Source organism: Chrysochloris asiatica, unplaced genomic scaffold (assembly GCF_000296735.1).
Source record: "Chrysochloris asiatica unplaced genomic scaffold, ChrAsi1.0 scaffold00317, whole genome shotgun sequence".
Classification (NCBI taxonomy): Eukaryota; Metazoa; Chordata; class Mammalia; order Afrosoricida; family Chrysochloridae; genus Chrysochloris; species Chrysochloris asiatica.
Window position 1 is genome coordinate 2,655,236 of NW_006408835.1, and position 15,385 is coordinate 2,670,620.

Sequence of the window (15,385 nt, forward strand, 5' to 3'; positions counted from 1 at the left end):
TAGGAAGAAAAAGGGAGGGTGAGGGGGTTGAAGAGAATGACTAGTGGAAAAGACAGAGAAACTTACAAAGTACTCTTATAGTACATATCAAAGGAAGCCAAGGTCTCAGGGAGCACAGTACTATAGGCACTAAGATCATGGGTCACCCCCAGCTAGGCCACTGATGACAAATCACTGTCAGTTCTACCACAGACACCTAGTGTCATAGATTGAATTGTACTCCCCCAAATTAAGGGTAAATCCTCACTCTTAAACCTGTGGATGTAATCCTATTTGAAAACAGGGATTTCTTTGATATGTTAATAAGATCACTTCAATGAGTTGTTGTTAAGTGTCATCAAGTCAATTCAGACCCATAACAACCCTGTATAGGAGCAGTTGGCAAGCCTGAACCACTGACCTTGCAGTTCAAAGGACTTTGCACTTTGCACTCTGACGCATTAGCCCACAGCGCTACACCAGTGTAGGATGTGTCTGTAAACAAATACATTTGCGATATAAAAGAGCACAGTAAGGCACAGGTTATTGTTATTGCCGTTGTTGTTGTTGAGTGCCTACAAGTTGGTTCTGAATCACAGTGACCCTGCAGAGGGTTTTCGAAGAGCCACTGCGAGGTTTGGCCGCTGACCTTTGGGATAGCAGTTCAGTGCTGCTCCTACAATGCTCCCCAGGACTCGAAGGCACAGAAGCAAGCAGAGAGAAAGGAAAGAGGGATGCTGTACCACATGAAGATGACCAAGGAACCTAGACACAGAAGGGTTAAGAGACAGTGCTGACAAAGAGAAATCCATCCTTCAGATATTGTTGCCAAGAGTCGTCAAGTCAGCTACAACTCACAGAGACCCTACACAGGGTTTCCTAAGAGCGGCTGCTGGGTTTGACTGCCAACCTTGCGTTTAGCAGTCCAGTGCTGATCCTACAGCACCATACCAGGAACCAGAGAATTTGGCCTTGTAGCCTCTTAAACTGAGAGAATTTTTTTGTGTGTGTGTTACAGCAGCACTAAGAAGTTAAAATGCTGAGGTTACTCGCAGCTCTACAATGTATACTGATTACCTGCCAGTTCAACAACTCCTGCTAGGTTACCCCCAGCTTGGATACTGCGGCAGCTCACCTCCCACTCTACTGCTGATGCTGAGGCAAGCCCTGGCTCTATTACTTACACTGGGAGATGTCACACCGCTCCAACTTACAATTGGACTCGGTTTCCTTAGTTGCAGACTGGAGAAAGTATCTGTGCCTAACTCAGGGCTTTGAGGAATAAATGAGCTACACATAGAAATACCTCCAGTGCCTGAAACCACTGTGGTTGCCAGCCCAGGAGCCTGGCGAGTTGACTCACTGGCTATTTGACTTGGTGACTTGGGACAAGTTACGTAAAATTCTCCAGAGCCTCTGTTTGCTCACATGTGGATGATGACAGTATTAATATATACCTCATAGTAGAAAAGCAAAGGCAGCTATCACGCTCTGGGTTAAGCGAAAACTCTTCCTCTGCAAGCTAGACCATATTCAAAGTCTCGACCTAGGCTGGAAACTCTTACAGTACTATGTACTGATGTTCAGGGATTCAAAGAGCCTACCACCCTCATTTATGCAGACAGTGAAGATGCTCTGGTAGTAAAATACCTTCAGAGAACTACAATGAATCTGTAAGCGTGAAACCAATCCTTACCATTTTTTGCGAATCTTTCTGAAACATAGATATGCCCGTGCCTTCATAACTGGGAGTGTGGCCAATACAAAGTCCTATGAAGCAACAATGCAAGAACTGAACAAGAACCGAACCGATAGGGGAAAAAGCCTATAATGTTGGCAGTCAGTCAGCATATCGGTCCAGACTCCTGGCCAAACAGCTGGTGCTCAGGCCATGGGTGTGCTCACCTGCTTAGCTGTGGACTGGCTCGGAGGCAAGGAGCCTGGTGAGAGCACAGGGGAGCTCCTAGCACCACAGAGCTCAGGAAAGGGGTTGGGAATGGCTGGCAGAGACGAGGTCCTAAACTGCTGGTCTTCTTCCTGAAGGCGCCTGGGAGGAAAGAAGACAAAGACTTGTAAAAAGCTACAATCCTCAGGCCCCTAGAAGGGGGACATTTCCTCCATCACTAAAGCCCACTGGAACAACAGCACAGTTTGCAGTAAGGACTGTGTGTGTACTCTCAAGTCTGAGACAACGAACATCGCATGCTGTGTAGTGGCATTTGCTCCAAGTGCCTCAGAGTTCTGTTCAATGAATACATAATGTGGGAAGAAGTTGTGGAAGGGCATTTTTAGGAGAACACTGATTTTCAATGACCTTGAAGTGAACATTTATCTAACCAAATGGAAAAGACAAAAGGCGATTTCATGTGTCCTCACCTGAGTTGTGGAGTGGATACATATTTATATAAAAAGCTTGTTGATGCTGAATTAATTGGAAAAGAAATGTTTTATGCACTTGTCTTCCCAAGAGCACCAAACATCATGCTGATACTACCTCAGGGCTGTCTGCCGTGCCCAAGTCAACAACAGAGAGGCATTTCTGAACCCTGAGTTATCTTTGCTCCATAGCCCCCAGGCTCCCTCCTCCCTAGAATGCAAAACCCACCGCCCAGACAACTAAGCAAACCATACAACAGAATGACAGACCAGACACAATTATAAAATAGCAGAAAATCAAGGTCAAAGCCAGAGCAAAAACAATACCAACTGCCCCATCCTTCCCCCTTCAAGAGGGCAGCGCTGGCCCACATCTCCAGGGTTTTCCTAAGCAGGGGCGGCTCTGCCACATACGTATCAGGCCTGCCACAGGGCGCAGCATGTAGACTCCATTTCAAGGGAATTGGAGTTGCAGTACTAGGCCCATATCATGGCTTGGTACTTCCCTTCCCCATTGAAAAACACTACATAAGCCCTTCATGCAGGCTGTATCTCTGCACCAACAGGTTTAAAACTTGACTAAACCAGGGATCCACAAATACACTGTCAGGATTCTCGCCAACTAGCCCATTGTTATGTTGAAGAGCAAAGATGTCAGCTTGAGTACTAAGGTGCACCTGACCCAAGCCATGGTATTTTCAATAACTTCATATGCATGCAAAAGTTGGACAGTGCATAAGGAAGATCGTAGAAGAATTGATGATTTTGAGTTACGGTGTTGGAGGAGAATATTGAAAGTGCCATGGGCTGCCAAAAGAACAAACAGATCTGTATTGGAAGAAGTGCAGCCAGAGTGCTCCTTGGAGGCCAGGATGGCCAACTTCTTCTCTCATACTTCGGACAGATTGCCAGGAGGGACAGTCACTGGAAAAGGCTATCATGTTTGGTAAGGTGGAGGGTCAGAGAAAAAGAGGAAGACCCCCAGCAGGATGGATTGGCAAAGTGGCAGCATCAATGGACTCAAATGTAGCAATGATTGTGAGGTTGACCCAGGACCAGGTAGTGTCTCGTTCTGTTGTGCATAGGGTCACTATGAGTTGGTACCGACTCAGTGGCACCTAACAACAACAATGCTATCAAATCAGTTCAGGGAGGCTGAGATGGTCCATCTCTGACACCAAGTGTGTATATAATAAATCCCCCTTCACACGCCAACTGTGCCCTGTGGAAATCTTTGCTTTCCTTCCTTGGTACATCCAGACCTTAACTGCTCTATGCAGTTTTCTTTCATCCCCATCCACCTGGGGCTAGGTCATCAAGAACCAGTTCCATCTCTGTTTCTTAGGTCTGACAATCTGTTGGAATGCCACACAAATAGCAAATAAAAGATTATCTTTAATCTAGAAGGGGGATGTCTAAAAGGAGTGTCAATACCACACTTCCACGTCCACATGGGACACATTTACCCTCTTGAGAGAAGATATCCAACTTCAGCACCCAGAAAGCTCCACTGAGCCGTTACCTCCCAAGGCCTTTGTCAGCCTCACCAAGTGGCCACAATTGATTACATCAGGTCTCCTGAGGCTTAGTCAGCATCAGTCTCCCAGCTGGTGGTTCCTGGTCTGCTCAGCTTCCTAGACCAAGGGGCACCTCAGGGGTAGGCTACCTCCTTCAGGGATAGGCAGGCTCTTGGGAACCAGGACCAACAGCCACATTGTTTACTGCAAGGAAGGAGTTTCATTCCTCACAATTACTTTTCTTGGGCACTATGCCAGCACATTTTGTAATCATTTCACTTTTTTCTTCTTACCAACTGTGATAGTTAGGGTTTTGTGTCAAGTTGACTGGGTTGGTCTGGAAGTTGGGATGTGATTATTCCCAGGGTGATAACACCTAATACAGGTATAGTTGCTGGTGACCACCTGGGTTTACTTGTTGAGTGGAATTTGGGGAAATGCAGCAATGAAGACATGGGCTGAGTTTGGACATGTTCTATTGGCACCTGTTGACCTTAAGATGAGAGAGAGACAAAGAAGGGCTGGCTGGTCTGACATTTAGGGCAGTGTATGAACTCCTGAGACCAGGGGCGCTGACCTAGTCCCTGGAGGGCTGGAGCAGAGTGTGAAAAGACCAAGTGGTCTTAGGTGTAGGGAGGTGTGTGTGACCTCCCAAACTTGCAGCTAGTACACATTTGACCTAGCTTGAATGGTTACTGCTGAGTTGACCAGAACCTGGTCAGGTGACGATAAACATGTTGGGGTTCCATGATCAGTGTTGTTGTTAAGTACCCTGGAGTCGGTTCTGACTCACAGTGACCCTGCACAAGGTTTCTGAGGCTGTAAATCTTTATGGTGCTACAATTTGATTGAATGGACCTTTGTTTATGGATGCACTTGCTCAAAATTCCAACCGGAATGAAAGATTCTTCAGATCAAGGAACGTGCTTGTTGTACTTCTTGGCGTACTGGGTTAATAGGACAGGCAATTTCAAACCAGGCTATCAAAAATGGTGGCTATAAAGGCATGAAGTGGCTGGCTTATAAGCTTTCATGGATATGCTTGGTTTCAGAATGAGGGGAATAATGTAGAATCCCCACTAAATAGTTTTCTTCTTTTCTAGTTGGGTCTGGTGAAAGTGGGTAAGGTATGTTGGTGGTTAAGATTTTATAATTGTGAACAATTGTTAGTATGATTAATTGTGATCAAAACTGTAATTGTTGAAGATGTGTAACTAAAAGAGGGGAGTAGTAAATCTAACATTTCACGAACAGACAATGCCAGGACCAGCAAGAAGGTAGAGCATAAGTGGAGTAAAAGATTCCTACTTAGAAAAGTGGCGACAGCAGAGACAGTGTGGCAGAGCCAGTGGAGAGCCAGAGCAACCTCAGACTATAGACCACGGACTGAGTAAGGCTGTGTGCCTACAAGCAGGAGGCGGGTTTTAAGAACGTGCCCTTTGGACACTGAAATGAGTATATATTTTTTGTTTTGTTTTGCATGTGTGCATCAAGTATTTTTGTTTTGTTCATTTGTGACATGTAAGATGCAAATGTAGACAGTGTGTTTGTGCTGTACATGTTTTAGTTATATCATGTTTGGCATAAGTATGACTTGATAATTTTCTTTATTTAGAGATTATGTATATAATGCCAAGTTGACAAAGGGTACATCACCTTGACTGGGTTGATTTGGCAGTTGACTTGTGGTTATTCCCATAGTGATGAGACCTAGCACAGGCATCATTAACTCTATGATGAATGGCAATGAGTAGCCGATCAACTGAAGGGAGATGCTTCCTTTGGGGTGTGGCCTGCTCCTAATATAATGGACATGTGGGAAAGGCTCACTCTCTTCTTCCATAGGCGACTCCACAATTGTGAGCCATTTCTTCTGACACAAACTTCTCTTTATACATATACATATGTAAGTTTCACTGGTTTTGCTTCTCTAGAGAACTCAGCCTAAGATACCAATTTATGCTGATTTTCAAGAAGGCCTTGTCTTATCATTCCATGTGGACCAGAAAATCATACACAGGCTTTAAAATACAAGTGCTCACATGGAATGTAGTTATCAGTGTTGTGTGACACACAGGATATGCAGTGGAGTTGTAACCGCAAAGTCAGCAGTTGAAACCCACCAGCTGCACCTCAGAAATCCTATACAGGGTCACTATGAGTCAGAACCAACTCAATGGCACTTAACAACAACAGCAATTGCTATAAGAGCTTGACAATGCACCAAAATATTTGTTTGTTGTTGTTGTTGTTAAGTGCCGTCGAGTCGGTTCCGACCCATAGCGACCCTGTACAGGGTTTCCGAGGGTGTAAATCCTTACGGGAGTAGAAAGCCTCATCTTTCTCCCGCGGAGTTTACTCTTACCAAATTCCAATCATCCAATAATAGCTTCTGCCTTGATAAGACGTGCATACTAAGTCTGACCCTTGTAATACAAAACGAGTGATAAAATTCAGCAGCACCATTTTCATTCTATTATAGCCCCCAGACTCTAACCAATGATTAAATCTCAAAAGCATGAGTTTGCTTTTGTTTTGTTGTTTTTATTGACTTAAAATACCAGATGATGTTCTAGTTGTTCTACTTTCTCCCTTTTATCAGACTATTTTAAACATCTAACAGTGGTCTGTATTAACTTCATACTAGTTCCCAAATATTGCCTAAGACAGAACTAAAGGGCATTACAGCGCTGAAAAACCTCCACTAGAAGAGCCTATGACAAAAGAGTATTCTCTCATTCACAAGTTCAAAAGAAGAAATGAGCATGAAGTGGGAGCTAAGATTTTGGGACGTTAGAAAGTCAGTAATGGTGACAAAATATTTGTAGTTTTATTGTGTGCCACTGAGTTGGTTCCGACTTATAGTGACCCTGTACAGGGTTTCAGAGGTGTCGATCTTCCAAAAGAATGACAAAGAGAGTCTTCCCCTATAGCACAGGTGGGGGGAACCTTTTTATTGCCAAAATTTATAACATCATTCATGGGCCATACAAAATTATCAACTTAAAAATTAGCCTGCTACGTTTGGCAAAATGTTTAATTAACTCATCCTTACTGTGATGGCCGGAATCCTAGTGTGGCAAGGTCAGTTTGAAGGTGGCGGTTCAAAGTCCCCAGCCACTCCTTGGGAACCCTATACTGGGTTGTTATGAGTCAGAACTGACTCGATGATATTAAACACCAACAATGTGATGGTCTGGAACTTTGGTTGCCTTGTCAGGACCAGACCAAATGATTTCATAGATGTTCCTCACCCCTGCCCTAGAGGAAGTGCATCGAGTTCAAAATTCTAGCCAACTAAACTGTGAGAAAGTAAAGATTGATTCAAGTCCCTACTTGTAGTATTTCTGTTACAACAACCAAAAAACGAGACAGAGATCCAGAGAGTGATGCTCTACATCCAGGGGCAGTTACTAAACCTGAAGTGCCATTGTTCCGACTCATACGGACCTTAGATAAGGTTTGAAAGCAAAGGCTGGTGGGTTTGAACTATGGACTTTGCAGTTATCAATCCAGTGCTTATCCTATAATGCTTCTCCAGGGCTCCTTACACAGAACAAAACACTTTAAGGGGATGAGTTGCTGGGACTGGAGGCTGGACCATAGTCTTGAGGGACACTGCGGTCACTTGGCAGAACACAGTCCACAGAGACAATACTGTACATCCCACTTCGGTGAGTAGCAACTGGGGTTTTAAAAGCTCTTAAGAGGATATCTGGTAGCGTCGTGGTTACGAATCAGGCTGCGAACCGCAAGGTCAGCAGTTTGAAACTACCAGCTGCTCCGTGGGAGAAAGGTGAGGCTTTCTGCTCCCATAAAGATTTATAGTCTCAGAAACCCTGCTCAGGCTCACTATGGGTCGGAACCGACTTGACGGCACTTAACAACAACAAGAAGATATCTAAGGTGCGTCTTGGAGCCCTGGTAGGGTGCTGTGGGTTAATGCACTGGACTGCAAGGCTTCTTTGAACCACAAGGTCGCTGATTCAAGCTCACAAGCTGTTCCTTGAAACCTATACAGGGTCGCTATGAGTCAGTACTTACTCGATGGCACTTAACAACAAGGTGCTTCTAAGGTGGGCTAACCGTCTAGAGGAAAGAACAGTGATGAAAATGAAAGACGAACAGAAACAACTAATCCAATGGACCATATGAACAGAGGAACTAGATGGTGCCTGGCCACCACTACCAAATGCTCTGAAAGGGATTCCTGGATAGAGTAGGAGAAAACTGTGACACAACCTCAAAATCATAAAAGAGACCAAGCTTACAGGTTGGATAAAAGATTGGTGGAACCCCCAAACTACAGTCCTTCGTCATTCTTCAGGTCTGGAATTGATCTCACCCCATAATTCAATTTTCAGTAAAACAATAGAACAGTCTATTAAAGGTATATTAACACTAGTGAGGTATACACACTTTACGGTAATCAGTCATTTGAGATCAAAAGGGGTAAATTAGGAAGAATGAAAACAGAAAACCTAAAGAGTAAGTGAGGTTATACTGAGGGGACTGTAATCCTTTAGGTGAAACGATGTATACAAGTTGTTGACTATAAAACTTATTATCAGCTCTGAAAATCTTCACTCAATTCTCAATAAAAACTTAATTTTTTTTTTTTTTTTAAAGATTTACAGTCTCAGAAATCCTAAGCAGTTTTACTCTGTCCTGAAGGGTTAGTCTTGGTATTTTCAGTGGCTTAATATGTATGTGAAGACAATGGATACAGAAAACCATAGAAGAGTTGAGATGCTTGTAAGTTATGGTGTGGGAGAAGAATATTAAAAGAACCACAGATGGTAGAAGAACACACAAATCTGTGCTGGAAGAAGTACAGTCAGAATGCTCTGTAGAAGCCATAATGGCGAGACTTGGTCTCTCATCCTTGGGACATGGTATCAGGAGAAACCAGTCCCTTGAGAAGAATATCATGTTTGGTAAAGTCGAGGGTCAATGAAAAAGAGGAAGACCCCCAACGACATGGACTGGCACAGTGGGAGCAGCAATGGGCTCCAGACTAACAGTAATTGTGAGGATGGTACAGGACTGGGCAGTGTTTCACTCTGTTATGCATAGGGTCACTATGAGTCAGAACCGACTCCATGGCACCCACCAACAACAAAGGGTCGCTATGAGTTGGAACCAACTGGATGGTAATGGTTGGTTATCACCCATTCATCAAATGTTACCATATCCTTTTGTGTCTTGCACTGGGCTAGGACCTAGGGACAAAAAGATGAATGAGGCATTGTTTTTATCCTCCAAGTGCTTACAGACTAGCAGTGAGAGAGATGTACAAACAGGAAATAGCATTATCACTGCAGGTAGCAAATTAAAAATGTACATTCATTCTTTACATACATTTAATGATCTCTTAGGAAAAAAAAGTGAGCGATGCTCTAGAAAGTCAAGTGGGACAACGGTTCAATCATCACAGCCCCCTCCTCCAGCCATCAGTAGCCTCTTTACAGGAAATTCTACATCTACTCTATTGTCAAATCCTAGGGCAAGCTACCTTAGTGGTAAGAGGACTGACAATCAGATCTAAAAGGAAAGTCTCAGAAGTTTCATCAAGAACAGAGGACTGCAGTAGAGAGAAAGAAGGTTCTATGGAGATCTGCTGCTGCTGAGAAAGGAGCAGTCACCAGAAGCCAACTCCGACAAAGGCTTTTGTTGCTGTAGTTAGGTGCCCTCAGATCAGTTCCAACTCATTGCAATCCCATTCACAACAGAACGAAAGACTGCCTGGTCCCGTACCATACCCATAAATTGTTGTTATGTTTGAGGTCATTGTTGCATACGAACAATGGATGGTCTAGTTACAGTTGATCCCTGGCCTTGTTTTGGCTGATGATATTGAGCGTCTCCAATTTCTCTTCCCATACATGTAGTCAATTTGATTCCTTGTGCATTCCCAATCTGGTGAGATCCAAGTATATAGTCACCTTTTAAGTTACTGAAAAAAGGGATTTGCAATGAATGACAGGCTGAAGCAAGGGCATAGGAGGTTCAACACATAATACAAACAAGCTAAGATGAGAGAAAAAGGAAGCAAGAGGTAGTCTTATCTAACCATCCCACTTCATATTGCTCTTCCCTAAAATCCCTCAATACCAACACAGATAATTGTCTCAATAACTGTGTTTTTCTTAGCTTGATTCACATGGATCTCTCTTTTAGAGTACTTAACATTATCTCAACATCTTCCACTTCAAAACTGCTTTCCTAAATTGTCTAGTCACCAATATCCCATGCGCTCACGACAAAATCCTAGTCACCTTAAAATTTCTTTTCCCCTTTGACTCCTTTAAACTGTAACAGTTGATAAGATCCTGTGAATTCAGCCTCTGAATTTGCTAAGTGATCCATGCCTCCACCACAGAGTTTGCCAAAGCACCATCATCTCCACTTTGGACTTCTTTGTTGTTGTTGCTATCTGCCTTCGAGTCAGCTCCGACCCACAGCGACCCTGTATAGGGCTTCCAAGGCTGGAAATCTTTACGAGAACAGAAAGCCTCATCTTTCTCCCACGGAGCGGCTGGTAGTTTCGAACTGCTGACCTTAAGGTTCGCAGCCCGATTCGTAACCACTATGCTACCAGAGCTCCTTAAAAACTCCCAATTTGCGCTTCACTCTTCCAACATGACTGCCCATCAACTTTCTTACTACTAGCATCCAGAGTCAGTCCACCAAAACTTTTATATTCAATCTCATCAATCCCTTACTCAAAACTCTTCCTGTCTTTCTGCTCAGAATGACACATGAAACCTTCATGGTCTGGCTCCGAAGTCTGTGGAGACTCTCTCTGCTGCTCACAAAGTCTTCTCCAGCTCTCAGTCCATTCTCACCCTACAACATCCAATTTTGCAATCTACCATCTTCATGGAACATTCCTCAGCTTCCCTAGCAACTTACTCCCTCAATTCTCTAGGTCTCTACATATGTTGTTGTTGTTCTTGTTGTTGTTAAGTGCTATCCAGTCAGTTCTGACTCATTGCAACCCTGTCTAGTGTTTCCAAGGGGTGGCTGGTGAGTTTGAACTGCCAACCTTGCAGTTCAAACTAACCTATAGTCGAGTGCTTATCCTATGGCACCACACCAGGACCCCTGTCTGCACATGAGTGTGAGTCAAAAAGCATTGCAAAAAAAAAAGTCATAGAAACCTTTTTGACTAAAGGTTTTAACAGTATTAAATGTGGAGCAGGCCACTGTTTTTTGACATAACTTCCATCTGGGTCTATTACACTGTTGAAGGCATGCTTTCATATCTCTAACCCTTGCCTGAAGAACACTGCTTTAATTTACACCACATCAAAACTGCAGTTTACACATCCTTTAGAGACTCAAAATCCTGTTCCTGTAATATATTCTTTGAGTTTGGGAACAAACCAATTCTGAAGGGGAAAGAGCAAGACTGTAGCATGGATGGGGTAAGGTTTCCCAATGAAATCTGTGTAGGACAGCCCTTGCTACCTCAAAAAATGAGCAGATGCAGTCAAGACTTAAAAAAATAAAAATTCCTTGTTGCCATTTTTCCCACCAATGCAGTTTTCCATTTTCTTAAAACTTCGAATAAGCCTCCATGTCTATCCTGTGTCCTAAGAGAAAATCTATCAAGATTATCCCTTTGGAATTCTATAAAACAGTTGGCATAACCTTTTGAGCTGATCTCTATGCCTTCAATTTTCCTAACCCAGCAGCAGATCTCCTTGAAAGTCACTGTTTAATTGGACCATTATTGGGTATGTGTGAAGGCACCCTACACAAGACTAAGACTTGCCTTAGCCGTCCACTGATCAATACTTTGTGACTTACCTTGGTACTTATTAAGCTTGTAGTGAGGCTCAACATAAAGCATGTGCTTCACAGCCTAGGAAAAGATGCTCAAGTGCAGACTCTGGGTTGGGAGATTTTGCATGCTAGCTGGCCACCATTGCTGTTGGTCCAGATCAAGGTCTTTCCTGCAATGGTCTTTCCATCCCTCCACTTCACTTGTTAAGGGTAGTTAAGTCAATTCTGACTCATAGCGACCCTGTATAGGGTTTCTGAGGAGCAACTGGAGCGTTTGAACCTTCAGCCTCGTGGTTAGCAGTCCAGTGCTTATCCTACAGCGTTATTCTAGGATTCTCTATATCACTGAGTGCTTGGCATACATCAGGTATATAAAAAGTATCTGAACTGAGCCAGGTATCAAACTCAACCCAGGTGCCACTGTGTTTAAATGGCATGCCCACACGTTTTCAGTATAATTGGTCATTAAAAATAAAATTAAATTTATCTGTGTCTGATTTCACATGGCCAACCATGGCCTCCTGTTGTAGACTGAATGACGTCCCACAAAAAGGTACGTTGAAGTCCTAACCTCAGTACCTGTAAATGTGTCATTGTTTGTGTGAGAGATTCTCCAGATGGTGCATCCTCAGGAGTTAAGGATACCTGAGATTGCTAGACTCGACAGCGGTTGCTGATTCACACCCAGGGATATGTAAGCAGGATGAATTGGGGGACGTGGGGAAATAAATCCGTTCTAGGACTAGGAACTGTAAGTAAAAAAACAGTCATTCAGACCATGGGCTACATATTAAGACCATTTTGACTACTCTGGGGTGAGGGAAAATGGGACACTTGGGGTAGAATTGTAAAACTCCATAGTACCCAATAAAAAGGGAACTGGACGGAGGGGCTTTCTTGAGAAAAGGGAATAAAACTGTTTGCAGGCTGGCCATGCAGTGTGTCTGCCGGTGTCTACTGAGTTGGGCGCCCAATTTTGCAAAATCGAATATAAAAAATCTCACTCTTGCTAAAATGAGTACAGATTGGATTACTTAAGTGGTAGTTGGTTCAAATAAAAAATATCTCACTCTTGCTAAAATGAGTACAGATTGGATTACTTAAGTGGTAGTTGGTATCAGCAACTGTTTCTCGTATTTGGAAACAGGATCTTTGAAGATGTTATCAATTCAGTTAATATGAGGTCATACTGGAACAAAGAATATGAGGTTATAAGGACACCTTTCAAATTGGGGTCTAATGCAGAGAGACAGAGCAAAAACCGTGGTATGTAGATATACCTACATTCTAAGGAATACCTGGCACTACTTAAGAAAGGCAAGAAAGAGTCTTCCGTTAGAGTCTTCAGAGGGAGCATTGTCCTGCTGCCACCTACGTGCAGATTCTAAGGCCCCTGAAGTGTAAGACAATAAATCTCTACTCTTATAAGGCACCCAGGAGCCCTGTGGTGTAAGCAATGGCTGCTAACTCTTAACATCAATGGTTTAAGCCTACCAATGGCTCTGCAGAAGAAAAATGAGGCTGTCAGAAAGACTTAAATTCTCAGAAACCCTACACAGGTTTACTGTGAGTTGAAATCAACTTGATGGCAGTGAGTGTGGTTTAGAATTGTTGTGAAGAGTCACTGAGTCGGTTCTAACTCATAGCAACCCCATATAGTATTTCCGAGGAGCGGACGGTGGGTTTGCAGTCCAGTTCTGATCCACAGAGCCACACTAGAATAAGGCACCCATTTGTGATTCTTAGTGAAAGTGGTCACAGGAGCCTCATACATGCCCCATCAACACTGAGCCAGCCAACCTAGAGCATCCTGCTCTGTGAGACACTTGCTGTGCAACGCTCCCCCCATGGATCCGAGTCCTACCTGACAGCCAGAATGTGCACAGGCTGTGAGCGCTGCACCTTCTGCTGCGGGGACACCTGTGGCTGGAGCGTTCTTGTGCCTGAGGTCAGCAGGGGGCTGCAGGCATGCTGCCCATTCTGGAGGAGGGGCGCCGTCTCTGACTGCATGCTGCAGGTCGAGTACAGACTCTCCAGGGATGTGTTCATGTCATTCACAAGTGCTTCCAAGTCCACGTCATCCTCTGGATGGCAAAAAGAACAGGAAAAGACAAAAAAGAGACCTCAGCAACTGTAAAGGAACTCACCCAAACATGCACCTTGGTGATCCGGGTTCAAAATGAAGGAGCATGCTTGAGGTCAGTATAAATTTTAGTAAACAACAGTATTTAATATGCTTATTAATGTGTATTGGTATTCTATTACAGAACTCAAGAAAGTTCAAATCCCATCACATTTTCACTTGACTCTGGGAAAGACACCTTTCAAATTCTGCTCAGCTCACATGCTTCCCATTTTCCCTCCCCTTGTCTCCACTGACCATCAGGGTACATTACAAAGTCGCAATTGCTCTGGACACAGTAGAGAGGGTTGGATGAACTCAGGGATCTAGACTTGGGTGAAATCAGCATACGGTGATTGCTGATCTGAAAGGACCAACAGGGTGGGAGAGGCTAAGAGCAAAGGCCTATGTGGATAGGCATGCAGAAGAAAGATGCTGCCTTTGGCTAAGGTTATGAGTGACAAAATAGTAACCCTGTGATCAGATGTTAAAATGACCAAACTGCTGAACCATAACTAATAAGTACCACATAATCAATAATCTATCACAAAGGACAACATTCAGGTCAGCAGCATAGCATTTTTGCACAAATTGGGATATAAGGTAGTGAGTGGGAGGAAAGTGGTTGCCAGCAGGTATGAACATGCTACATTCCCTCTTGCCCTTAAGCAGCCTGTAAACTCATAGACTAACACTCTACTCGTCAGAGATCTAAACTGTAAAAAAAGGCCACCCAAAGGAAGCCAAGTAAGAGACTTCAGTTCTGTGTTTGGAAGAATGTAAGGTAATCTACTTATGATAGAAAGTGTTAAGTTATGCTGCAGGGGACAAATCTGAGGCTTCAGGAAAGTTCTAGAATGTATCCGTCATGAATAACACTCATCTCTACACTCCTATGTAGCCGATGTGTAATTGTTCTCTAATCTAAGTTTTGTAAAATAATTAAGTACATGTGCTACTTGTAAGTCACCATATTAACAGCTAAGTATCTCTATCTTAATGGGCCGTTTAAGAATCAATATTGGGTGAAACACAAAGTTCACAGTAATTACAAAATCAATCTTCAGTAATGCACAACGCTGGCTTCATGCCATGTACAGAAGGGATGAGGGAGCACTCCATGGGATTCAATACTTTTCCACAGAGCAGAATTTCTGACTTATTATAAAAAGTAAGAGAGAGGAAAAACACCTAGTGAAACACAAGGTTGTTTTCATCCTGCTTTAGAAATCGGACAGTACAGCTCTGGCCCTCGAATACATTTCTTTCACAACAATACAATGTCTTGATTCCTTTAGTGGGTTTCCCATTTCCCCATAAACAGTTCCCTAACTGTCTCCTGTCCCTTCTCTCAGTTTCCTGGGTCCTGCACCGTCATCACGCCCTGCAGTCAGGTTGATAGACTTTTGTTCTTGTTGTTAAATGTTGTCAAGTTGGTTTCGACCCATAGTGAACCTGTATAGGGTTTCCAAAGAGCAGCTGGTGAACTTGAACCACTGACCTTGCAGTTTAAACTGACCTTGCAGTCCAGCACATTCACCCACAGTGTCACACAAGGACTCAACACAAATATGATTACATCATCCAAAATAAACACAAA

At 43.5% G+C, this 15,385-nt stretch overlaps 1 protein-coding gene across 2 annotated transcripts in view; it reads right to left on the bottom strand.

Annotated features, from left to right (window-relative positions):
* GRB10 (growth factor receptor-bound protein 10) overlaps positions 1-15,385 on the bottom strand; it is a 184,188-nt gene that overhangs the window by 120,345 nt on the left and 48,458 nt on the right. For both annotated transcript variants that reach the window (XM_006875287.1, XM_006875286.1), the window contains exons 3-4: positions 13,528-13,747; positions 1,885-2,026 (exon numbers count right to left, since the gene is read on the bottom strand). In XM_006875287.1, the coding sequence (XP_006875349.1) occupies positions 1,885-2,026; positions 13,528-13,712 (327 nt within the window). In that variant the 5' untranslated portion in view covers positions 13,713-13,747. The remainder of the gene's footprint in view (positions 1-1,884; positions 2,027-13,527; positions 13,748-15,385) is intronic.